We start from the raw sequence: 12204 nt of genomic DNA on the forward strand, positions 1-12204 counted from the left end.
TATGGCACAATTTTTACAAAACATATACTTACGCATGTTTTGTCGAACTGCACAAGAAAGAACAGGCAGACACGCACAAGTGCAGGGAACATTTCCGGGACAAGAAGTGATTTATATTTGGAGAGGAGACATTAAAAACAAACACAGTGCCGAATATATTTAACAAGCAATAAGTGGGAGATGAGCCTAACTGCCCAAGGGATAATCTTCTTTCTCTCAACCCTTTGCAATCCTTGGCTGGCCTAGGTGGCAGCTTTGTGGGTGTTGTGTTCACAGTCCACGTTCGGAAATTAGGCCGATGAGACAAAATCGGCACACTGATCTTCATGTGAGTAAGGTAGGGGGACATATTAATTACAGCATTGTCCATACATCTGTAGTGAGCGAAGACATGGCAGACATGATGCTATCTGCCGCACTTCTACTCACTCCCAAAAATCTATTTTGGGTTATCAAAAGACGATCTGGCACTGCATCTTTTACATCAAAAGTGGAATCTTATTTCATAGTATTGGCTGGAAACAATATGGTTTCATTCTTTCTGGTTTAATGCTGCAGATGCATTCTAGTCAGCGAAGCTGTGTGTGGATAATATACAGTAGTATATAGTACAGTACCTTATTATTGACCTTGATGCTTGTCAGCTTGTAAAATTGCGGATTACGGTACTTGTTTTACGAAACATTGACAACTCCAGTTTTCCTGTGTGAACGTGGCAGGATCATGGATTTCTTGGTTCCTGCTTCTGCCTCACAGTTTTGAGATTCAACGTTCAAATCTCAGACCAGGCCTTCCTGTATGAAGTTTGTATGCTCTAAGCATTCATGCTTTCTTTTTTCTTCCCCTCTTGATTTTTTTCTTTTTTTGTACAGGGTCATTTCACTTCTTACCCAAAGTCTGCTGGAAAAATCTCCACTTCACACACAACCCAAATGAGGACATGTGGTAGAAAAAAATTAACTTGACATGAATTTGTGTCACAAAAAGCAGCTATGTAATGTCTTTCATAAGAATGTGAGAGACGCCTAGAATGAATCATTTAATGACTAAAATAACAAAAGCAGCAAGTGTCGTGTATGACAAACAGAAATCAGGGAAAGTGGTGGAAGTCCATGGTGTACCTCGCCTCTCACCCAGATGGCATAGACTCCCGCGCACACACAATCCTAATAAGGATAAGAGTTAGAGAACATGGAAAACACCCACAGACAACAGTATTTAGGCGCCATGTTATAATACCTTCAGTATATTGAAAATACTGTGACTCTATCATATACTGCAGGTGTGGATATGCAGTATTATTTTCTTTGATTTCAGTCAATAATATTAATAATAATAATAATAATATATTTTGCTGTTTCAAGATTCCCCCCATTACCTGCTGAACAGGGGCATGTTTTTGCGGGAACCTGTACAATTGTGCTGAGAGCACAGACACCTATCGGAGCTGTTTCAAGTTTGCTCTCGAGGACTGTTACTATTGTTTGAGAAGAAATACACTTAATAATAATATATGACTAGAAATCATTAACTGTTTCAAGATTCAAAATACAACAGTTGCATGTTTCTGCAGGACCCTGTGCAAAAGTGGTGGAAATACAGACAGTTTTGAGGGTTGTTTCAAGATCCCTTTTGAGTACTATCACCAATAAATATTTACATACTGTATTTATGGCATGTACAGTTTTACAATTTTAAGAGTTCCACCATTACCACCATTTGTCTTCGATCAAATACATATGGGTAAATTGAAAGCACCTGTACAAATATTTTTCTCTTTTGGGTCATTTAGGAAAAGTCATCACATTTCAGGGAGGAATGTAAAGTGCCAGGGCACCACGGTAGTCGGCTGGTTAGCCTCACATCTGGGACAGGCTCCAGCATGCCTGCCCCCTTGTGAAGATAGGCAGATTAGAAAATGGATGGAGGGATGAGTTTAGAGTGTTTTTATTGCTCCCAAACATCAAAACGGGTCAAATTTGACTCGAGCATTATGTTCAAAGAGAAATTAATTATAATTTGTAATCTGATGAATGGCATAAGGGTTGGTGTCTGGATGTGGCCAAATGTCTCCATTGGGCAGGTCTCGACTGTGTTCAGTACCCTGTGCCATCATTTCCACAGTCAGCATGGGGGCAGCGAGCACGTCCGCCGTGCGATATGACTGAGTGAGGTGATGAAACGATGAGAAATCCGAGAGCGAAAGTTCATCATCGTCGTAGAGGTCCTCTATGAGGTCCTTGTGCTGCCGACTCGGTGCTTTCAACTCATTGCGCAGATCTGACACGAGCTCCTTCACGTCCTTCACCAGCGTGGAGTGTACTCCAAACAGGCAGAGCAGGAAAACCAGACCAGCACAGATCCCAGAGACAAAATACAGAGCCACTCGTTCAGGTACCTCTGAAAAGGAATGCAGGTATAGCTCAAATTACTTTTAACATATATTTGATGCATGCAACTGTAAAACCAATAAATGAGGAAGTGCTAACCCACCCACCCCACAAAAAAACCTCAAAAAACACAAAATAAAACAAATGTAGCCTGATATAAACAAAACGGCCTTCAGATCTTACCACTAGGATTCCAAATTTGTTCAGCATTTGAAAGGACACATTGCATGTTTTTTTTCCACAGGTTCCTTGTTCACAGTCACACTATATTGTTTTTGTACAGTTTAAAGGCTCGTTTTGTTTGGACTCCCGTTTATTTTGGGTGTAATTGCACTGTTGACCATTAGATGGAGGCACAAGTATTTTGTTTGACACTATAAATGCGAAAGAATAAGAATGAAAACAGGAATTTTTGCACCTCAGTCTGGTTTTGTGCTCAATATTATTGAAAGTGATATTCGGTGTGTCCCCTACGATCTGCCAGTGGATCCTCAGCTTCCTGACGGGACGGACACAACAGGTGAGACTGGGAGCAACAACATCATCAATACGCACCACCAGCACTGGAGCCCCACAGGGATGTGTCCTCTCTCCACTGCTCTTCTCTCTCTACACAAACGATTGCACCTCAACAGATCCAGCTGTCAAACTCATAAAGTTCGCAGACGACACCACGGTCATCGGTCTCATCAAAGACGGCGACGAGTCTGCGTACCGCCAACAAGTGGAGCAGCTGGAGCTCTGGTGCAGCCGACACAACCTCGGGCTGAACACGCTCAAGACTGTAGAGATGATCGTGGACTTCAGGAAACATCCTTCTCCACAGTTGCCCCTCACACTATCCAACTGCCCTGTGTCAACCGTCGAGACCTTCAAGTTCCTGGGAATCACAGTCTCCCAGGACATGAAGTGGGAAGTCAACACCATCTCCATCCTGAAAAGGGCCCGGCAGAGGATGTACTTCCTGAGGCTGCTGAGGAAGCATGGCCTGCCACAGGAGGTGCTACGACAGTTCTACACGGCAGTCATCGAATCAATCCTGTGTTCTTCCATCACGGTTTGGTTTGGGGCCGCCACAAAAAAGGACAAAATCCGACTTCAACGGACAGTTAGGACGGCGGAAAAAATCGTTGGCACCGCCCTACCCACTCTTGAGGACTTGCACACTGCAAGAATCAAGACAAGGGCACGGAAAATCCTCCTGGATCCCCCGCACCCTGCCCACCACCTTTTCCAGCTACTCCCCTCAGGCAGACGCTACAGATCCATGCGCACCAAATCCAGTAGACACTTAAACAGCTTCTTCCCTCTAGCCATTAACTCCTTAAACAGTCACTGACATAGTCACTCTTCTTGTACTACAAATACTGCTACTGGTTACTCTAAAATGGTTCAATGATTTGTTGTTTACGATGATACTAATGCAGCGTGTTATACCGGAGACAAATTCCTTGTGTGTTCTACATACTTGGCCAATAAAGATGATTCTGATTCTGATTCTGATTCTGATTCTCTGCAGTACTGTTTTTACACCTATACAAACTGGTGACTATCTGTTCATTTTTACAATCACATCTTTGGGCATGGTTGGTGATGTACCGCATATCGTGAGATGAGTTTGTTAGTTTGTAAAAAAAAAAAACACCACCACCAACAACAACAAAGGGGAGTGGTTTGTTGACAGTAAACACACAAGGATTGGTACACTGAACAATATTTTTCTGTTATCGATTGCTCTTCCTCTCTCTTAATATATGTGTTTTAATGTATTTATTTTATTTTTAAATTGTTTCAAACGCCATAAAAGAAACAAATGTTATTTTAACATGCCTGGGGAGTATTTAACTAAGGTATTTCTCCATCGAAGAGCTCCTTCACATCCTTCAAAAAAACAGTTGTAATATGGCAAAAATCTGAACACAAAACATAAATATTTGTTTAACTCTGTTACCAAGCTCTCACGGTGAGCAAGCCACATTGAACTAGTCCCTTCTTTTTTATAAACATACTCAGTCAGGTACTGTATGATAATCAGTGCACATACCCAACATTTTTTCTACCATCTCCAGAGAATTGGTTAGTAGCACATTTTGAGGCCTGTAGATGGGGCCAGTGTACCATCCACCTGCAGGTGAAAGGGGCCTCCGCTCAGATGCCAATCAAAGTCATCTGTACTCTCAACAACTTGAATGCCGCAGAGTAGTAGTGGTGTTACAGTTCACTCTTACCGTGTGTGTAGTCTGAGATCATGAAAGGATCTGTTGTCTCTCTACCCACGTCTTCCAAAAGATACCTGGGAACTAGATAGATAGATAGATAGATAGATAGATAGATAGATAGATAGATAGATAGATAGATAGATAGATAGATAGATAGATAGATAGATAGATAGATAGATAGATAGATAGATAGATAGATAGATAGATAGATAGATAGATAGATAGATAGATAGATAGATAGATAGATATTAACACTGATCAAAATAGTACATCATTCTTCCTCACCCTTTTGCATTTGGTGGAAGTAAAGTGTCATGTACAAGTGTCAGTTACCTAAAGCATACAGCAAATGACAGTTGGCTTCTCACCACAAGTGTAGGACACTCGCAGGTGTTTCCTGGTGCCGGGGAAACACGGGTCCCCAAAGGTTTGAGTGTCAGCAAGCACTGAACAGTTCGCTTGGCCGTGACACCGACGTGAAACCTTCCTCAGAGCGGACGGCGACAAACACTCTGAAATGCACAATTGTGGTGTTTTCACCAGTGGTGGGAAGTCAGCACACTTAGCAGAAGCACTGACCTACGTTTACAACCTAAATTTGAATATGTGTAAGTTGTATAAGTTTAACAGTCTATCCCAGCAAATTATTGTGAGGGACTCATTAGCATGATCACTGTCTTTGTACAATCATTAATTATTAATGAAGCCCATAATAACATTGTTATTATGTGGCAATTTGAGTGTATTTGTTATTTCAGAAGTGTGCGTCAAACTGCCCTTTGCATTGTGCAGTACAGAAGTAGTTCAAAAAGGCTGGACTTTTCTCTTTGTTTGGTAACGTTTCTTTTTGCTGCACTGCTTCAAATTTGTAAACGTGGATGTTGATTTTTTTTTTCAATTCGATTTTGTCATGGCGGCCCGGTAGTCCAGTGGTTAGCACGTCGGCTTCACAGTGCAGAGGTACCGGGTTCGATTCCAGCTCCGGCCTCCCTGTGTGGAGTTTGCATGTTCTCCCCGGGCCTGCGTGGGTTTTCTCCGGGTGCTCCGGTTTCCTCCCACATTCCAAAAAAAAACATGCATGTCAGGCTGATTGGACGCTCTAGATTGTCCCTAGGTGTGAGTGTGGGCGTGGATGGTTGTTCGTCTCTGTGTGCCCTGCGATTGGCTGGCAACTGATTCAGGGTGTCCCCCGCCTACTGCCCGGAGATGGCTGGGATAGCCTCCAGCACCCCCCGCGACCCTAGTGAGGATCGAGCGGTTCGGAAAATGGATGGATGGATGGATTTTGTCATGATCCTGTCCTGTTTACTTTGGTTTTTTTCAATCTCCAGCTAGAGAGTGGCCGTTCCTTCATGAGCCGCACCTGAAAGTAATCGTGCCTCCTTACCAGTTGCCTATATATACTCTGCTTCACAGACAAGTGGCTGTCAGTTTATTAGCCTTGCTTAATGACTCTGTCCTCAAGTGCTTAAATTTCGTGGCGTCTTTAAGATTTTGCATCAAGCCTCTCGCCACATTTTTCCAAGAATCTTTGCACACAAATAGTTGTTATATTTCGGTTTCTATTCTGGTGTACTGAAATGTCTTGTCCTTTGAGTTTGACAAGCAATTTACGTTTTTCTTGTTCCTTGCCTTTTGCAAGCGTTTTTGGTTTTCAATTTTCCCTCGTCCTTTTGTTACCAGCGTCCTTCGTTGTACTTTGTCGGTCTTGCGGTCTTTGGAAATTTATTTTTTCATTTACCGGTATTTATTTTTGAGTCAAATCTCTTGTCTGTGCCTATGTTTGTGGTATCCAATTCTGTCCGGAGCATTCCGGACACTTGACAGCTTCTGTGTGCTTTCAGCGCCTTCAGAATCAGAAATGTTGTTCAATCTAACTTTAACTATATCGAACAAATTTGGTTTTTAACTAATTTGATTTAAAATCCATCTTCACAGGACCAGAGCTGATTCTACCTGCTCCAGGCGTTGTATCTGGAACAGTTGCATAGTTCTATATTTTGTTTTTGTCTAGATGTTTTTATATTTGCAATGCGATATTGGTGATATTAAGAATCAAAGGCACAGCCGCCGCTGGTTTTCAGAGTAAGAGAAGTGAAACAATGAGCTCTGGGTCATCAATGACAAAATGAACACCACTTGGTTTGTTGTACTGTAAGTGTTGCTGACCCATGTCCACCAGCGAGCCCCCTCCCTGAGGACACAGGGGGCTTCCATGCAGCAGGTGTCCAAAGGTGGCTGAGTAGATGGCCAGTATAGTGTCATTCTTACACGCCAGCCTCAAGCGTTGATTTTCACACACGAGTCTTGTGCGGTAGTACTCTGAAAACACAAGACACCCAAGCTACCCTTTAAAGAATGAAAATAACATGTTGTGGATTAGAAGCAACGGCATTGCTTAAACTTCGCTGAGCAGAATGGTTCCAATTATGCAAAATACCACTGTTGGCTCATGGATGGCATCTTTGAGCAACAGACATTTGAACACAAACGATGGCACAAGACATGTAACAATACTCACAGGCATATTATATTTGATTCTCTGTGAAAAATGGTGAATACTACTGCAACTTATTGAGTATCTGGGACTTTCTCCATGTACTATATCCATATGTCTGCTTTATACTGCCCCCAGACACGAAATTTTGAACCATTTGAGTTTTTGTTCTTGCATCCATGGTAGAAAAGTTTGATAACTTGCCATATACCTCTTGACTTGTTTCCACCTACCTGGTCTACACTTGTAGTACACTAGGAGGTACTTGCTGGTGAGTGGGCAGGGGTCATGCCCAAACACGGGGCCAAGGACGGGTATTTGACAGGACCGCTCATCCTGACACTCTGACAGCACCTTCTGCATCGAAAAAAAGATAACCCCAGCAAACAACAACACAAAACACAATAATGTTCTCAGAACAGTGAATGTGCCTCACTGGCACAACAATCACCTTGATAGCGAGTGGAGATGAACACTCTGCGTCCTCGGTTAGATTTGTCTTTTGGCTGGGGCACAAATAGTGTTGAGGAACGCGCCGTCCAAAGAAGGCTGATAAGACGGCCACGGATGTCCTGGCAGGACACTCGATGGTGAGCGTTTCCCCTGCGCACGCATGGGCCGTGTGGTTTTTCAGAACACTGTGGAGATACACTGTTGGAGGAAAGTGAAAGAATATTTGTACTCACGCTATTCAAAATAGTATTCAGGTTTTAGTAAGATGGTTTGTGTCAATGATGACAAACGACTATATTGCATGATTCATTTACTGTATTAAGTATGAATAAAAACACAATTTGAAATCTCGATTTCCAAATGGGTGGCGGTGTCCCAGTCGCTGGGTGGAGCTCTGAGACTTACTGGACTCTGACCACACATGTAGACATGCACAACAATACACAAGCGTGTGCGTGTTTGTGTGTATGTTTATTTTGGGCAGTACCAGGCACTAGCTCACAATGAACTATTATTAGGCCTAGAACACACACACACACACACACACACACACACACACACACACACACACACAAAATGCAATCTTTTCAACAAATAGTCAATCACAACAATATTCACAATACAATAAAATACAAATGAAATGAGCCATACCAAAGAAGTACAATCATGTTACTTTGAGAGCACAGAATCGGCATTCATTTTGACTTTTTAAACTCTCCTGATTAGTAATTTTTAGATTAAATATGTATCCTCGTTTTATGATCTTGTGTTAAATTCAGGTGAAATAAATTGTGTTTGTGTTTGTGCGTGTTTGTGTTGGTGTGAAGGGGGGGGGGGGTTGACAAATCATCAAACTTCCTAATATCCAAAGTCATTTTTTTCTGTTTTTCCAGAAAACATGAAAAACAAATGCTGATTATATTATATTTATTAATCTTATTTCAGGCCAGGGTAGAACTGAATGATCTATTTAAATTAAGTATGTAGCCGATTTTAGCAGAAGTGGCCAGCATCCCAAAGAGACGTTTAAGGCAAAAGAAGAATATGGTGTAAATATGACTCACGCTATTATTTTAAGAGGGTGACAATATGTGAAATATAGTGTAGAATGAGTGTATTTTTGACAGGAAAGAAATTTGATAAATTAAAAATTTCTGCCCCCATGTATGCCTGCTGTGTGGGTACTGGGTGTATATATCAAATAGATGATGCATGGGGACATATTTCCAAATGAAAATAGAATTTGAAAATATATAAAGAAATGAGAAATAAAAAGAGGGACAATAATAAAGCCAGAAAAAAATAATGAAAAAAAGATACTGTACATCTAATACAAATTATAAAAGAATAAAAAAATGTAATGTCATCCTAAATATTTTTTATAACAATGTTAAAACCTTTTTTTCTAGATGGACTTTTTTTTTTGCAATTTTAAACTGACTCCTTTGCACCCGCAACATAACTGGAAGGTTAACTTGATACTGCTTATCTCTGTGTAAGTTTCATCCATTTTCTGCTTTCAACTTGAAAAACAATAGATGACCATAAGAGTACTTACAAGAGAAATCAGGGGCTGAATGTGCAGTGTTGATCTCCAGAGCCAAAAAAGAGAGAAACCAGCCGAACCTCCTAAACTCTGTCATTGTGCTCTCTTTTGTTGGAATCGCATCTCGCATTTCTGTTAATGGCCCTGCAGAGAGATACTTGGATCAATGATGCCATTGTTTTTTCAGTAAGGCCACATTGAACAGAAAATTTGGAACTCGGAATAAGTGAAGTATGTAGCACATATAGATACAAATCCTGATTGATTGTGATTTTATATTATCGTCCAAAATAGATTAACAAAAGTGATGAGATTTATTTTCCTGGTCATCTGATTTGTTTGCCCACTTGTTGCTTTGCAGAGTTCAGATCCCTCTGTTAGAATTGGCCCATCAGTCCATAAAACAAACAATCAAATAAAACAAACTATGCTCACTAAGTTACCGAAAATGGAGCAGATACATACAAAAGAAATCCATCCTTCCAGTATCAGAACCGCTTTATCCTCATGGGAGTCATGGGCATGCTGGAGCCTATCCCAGGGCAGGTACACCCTGAACTTGTTGCCAGACAATCACGCCATGTTTTTATGGTTCAATAAACACGATTTCAGCACAGCATCTTATATGTGGATCCAAAACCTGATAGAGGTTTGCAGTTTTCCCGTTGCATTGTGTCGGTCAATGTGCAGTGCTTAACCGCTTGCCGGTAAAGAGACGCCATTTGTATATTTACATTGTACTATATTTCATTCACTTTTTACATGAACGTTTTTATTTGTGCTGAAGCAAACTAGAAGTGTTTTTCTGTTTGCATTGCAGTCTTTGATGGCAAGCTAAATCAGGCTAGGCTTACCTAACATCAACAGCTCCGTGCCTAATGCAGATACATCTTATGACCATTTTCTTAGGACCATAGGATGTGCTGGTAACTGGAGTCTGTCTGAGCTGAGTTTTGGTGAGAGATGTATAATTCTGCTGATGCATAAATATGCTCTTTTACACTTTTTCTAACATGTTGTCATGGTTCTGGTTTTATTTGATAGACAAAATTTAGTTTTATCTTGGTTGCAAGATTTATTTTTTTTCATCGCGGTAAAAATCCAGTTTCTCTTGTTGTCAACATAGAAGGCCCTGTTCACTGAGATAAGGCATTTTTTTTCAGGATGTTACTTCCAGTTACTGTGTGTGTGCAGAAGAGATATGTGTGTGCCTCTTAATCAGAGAGCGCCTTCCTATCTTTTTGTGTATGAGAGAGAGAGAGAGAGAGAGAGAGAGAGAGAGAGAGAGAGAGAGAAAGAGTGAGAGAGAGAGAGAGAGCATGAGAGAGAGAGGGGCGGGGGGGTAAGTGAAAGGTCAATGGCAAGCTCCCGTATTTCCCGTTTCTCTGCTGTTTCCAGGAAGACTGGAAATTCCAAATGGGGGAATATCCTTACAGCAATGCCAAAATCAGCACTTTTCGTTTTCTATTTGAACATTTGTTTTGATGTTCTTCCTAAAGCATGCTGTTGTCACGGTGACCAAACACTTGTAAATGTACACCCCCCCCCCCTCGTACATTTCCTTTGCGGAAAGTTGAATGGAATTATTTGTCACACAATCACGAATAAACACTCTCTCCATGGCAACAGAGTGGACGCAATAATGATGGCTTATCATTTCATTCAATATTTGTGGCACTCCCACATTATTGGGTAGGTAAATTCCATTCACCTCCGTTAAGAACGGTCAAACCCGACAAGTTCGGCTGTCCTGGAATACTATGAGCCGCATAATCCAGATAGCAGGAACCCTCCCTCCCGCGAGTTCCGGCAGTGGATCATTAATTTTAAGGTTTTCTTTGGAATTTCAATGTGATATGTCCATATTCGTCATGCTCCCAAAAAGTGATAAAAACTCCTCAAATCATTACCGAGGCAGATAAGCAGAACTTACTTGACACTTGGTATTATTTAGTGTGTTCATTTCTTCAAATTTCTTGTAAGGAGAGGAAGCACTGAGGAAGGGAGTTTGAAATTCCACTTCCTCCATTTAAAGAAGGATACACACTTACAATGAATGCCCAAAATGAGTGTACTTCTCCATTCTGGTCTCATTGACGTACTATTATTGTTAAGAGACTGCCACTCAATTCAGTCTTTGCAGAATTATATTTTTTGTGATAAGAAAAAAGATAAAAATAATTGGTTTATAATATAGGGCGGCCCGGTAGTCCAGTGGTTAGCACGTCGGCTTCACAGTGCAGAGGTACCGGGTTTGATTCCAGCTCCGGCCTCCCTGTGTGGAGTTTGCATGTTCTCCCCGGGCCTGCGTGGGTTTTCTCCGGGTGCTCCGGTTTCCTCCCACATTCCAAAAACATGCGTTGATTGGAAGCTCTAAATTGTCCGTAGGCGTGAGTGTGGGCGTGGATGGTTGTTTGTCTCTGTGTGCCCTGCGATTGGCTGGCAACTGATTCAGGGTGTCCCCCGCCTACTGCCCGAAGACGGCTGGGATAGGCTCCAGCACCCCCCGCGACCCTAGTGAGGATCAAGCGGTTCGGAAAATGGATGGATGGATGGTTTATAATATAATGCCTTACTAATTATTCTAATCTAATCTAATCTAATCCATTTTAAATTCACAAATCCCAAAAATAGAACTGTGTCATTTCATGTTGAAAAATACCACGTTGAAAAAAATTTGGATTTGATTAAACTGAACATGTTAATATGTTAAAATGTGGTAAACTGATGTAATTCCCTCAAAAATAAAAAAGTGTTGTGTGTTGGATTAATAAATTTTAATTGTGTACAACCAAAAATCATGTACTTTTTCATACTTGATGGACGGACGCCCACTTTTGGGACGGAGGACGAGAAGTTTTTTTTTTAAAAAGACGGGTAAAGCAAGGACGGGGGTTTTCGTCATAATCGTCCCTAACCGTCTTAAGCATGAGATGTGGAAGGCAAAATCATAAGGCCAGAGTGTAGCCAAACACTGTATTTTCTTAACAGGCAATTTCATCTCAACAGTATTTTCTATAGCAACACTGCCACCTAGTGTACAGTCAGAGAACATAACAAAGTGCCTACGGACACCCATTCCCCTAACGATCAATCCAG

General features: G+C 41.3%; 1 protein-coding gene across 1 annotated transcript; it reads right to left on the reverse strand.

Annotated features, from left to right (window-relative positions):
- Window positions 1-1026: 1026 nt before the first annotated feature.
- LOC147208428 (protein eva-1 homolog C) lies at window positions 1027-9235 on the reverse strand. The gene is made up of 8 exons (XM_086134872.1): window positions 9118-9235; window positions 7558-7757; window positions 7340-7463; window positions 6779-6931; window positions 4978-5121; window positions 4619-4690; window positions 4435-4515; window positions 1027-2400 (listed from the first exon to the last, which is right to left on the reverse strand). The coding sequence occupies exons 1-8, from the start codon at window positions 9233-9235 to the stop codon at window positions 2009-2011; spliced, it is 1284 nt and encodes a 427-aa protein (XP_085990998.1). The 3' UTR covers window positions 1027-2008.
- Between the last annotated feature and the right edge of the window lie 2969 nt (window positions 9236-12204).

Source organism: Hippocampus guttulatus, chromosome 2 (assembly GCF_054856545.1).
Source record: "Hippocampus guttulatus isolate MCC_2025c chromosome 2, RoL_Hgut_1.0, whole genome shotgun sequence".
NCBI lineage: Eukaryota > Metazoa > Chordata > Actinopteri > Syngnathiformes > Syngnathidae > Hippocampus > Hippocampus guttulatus.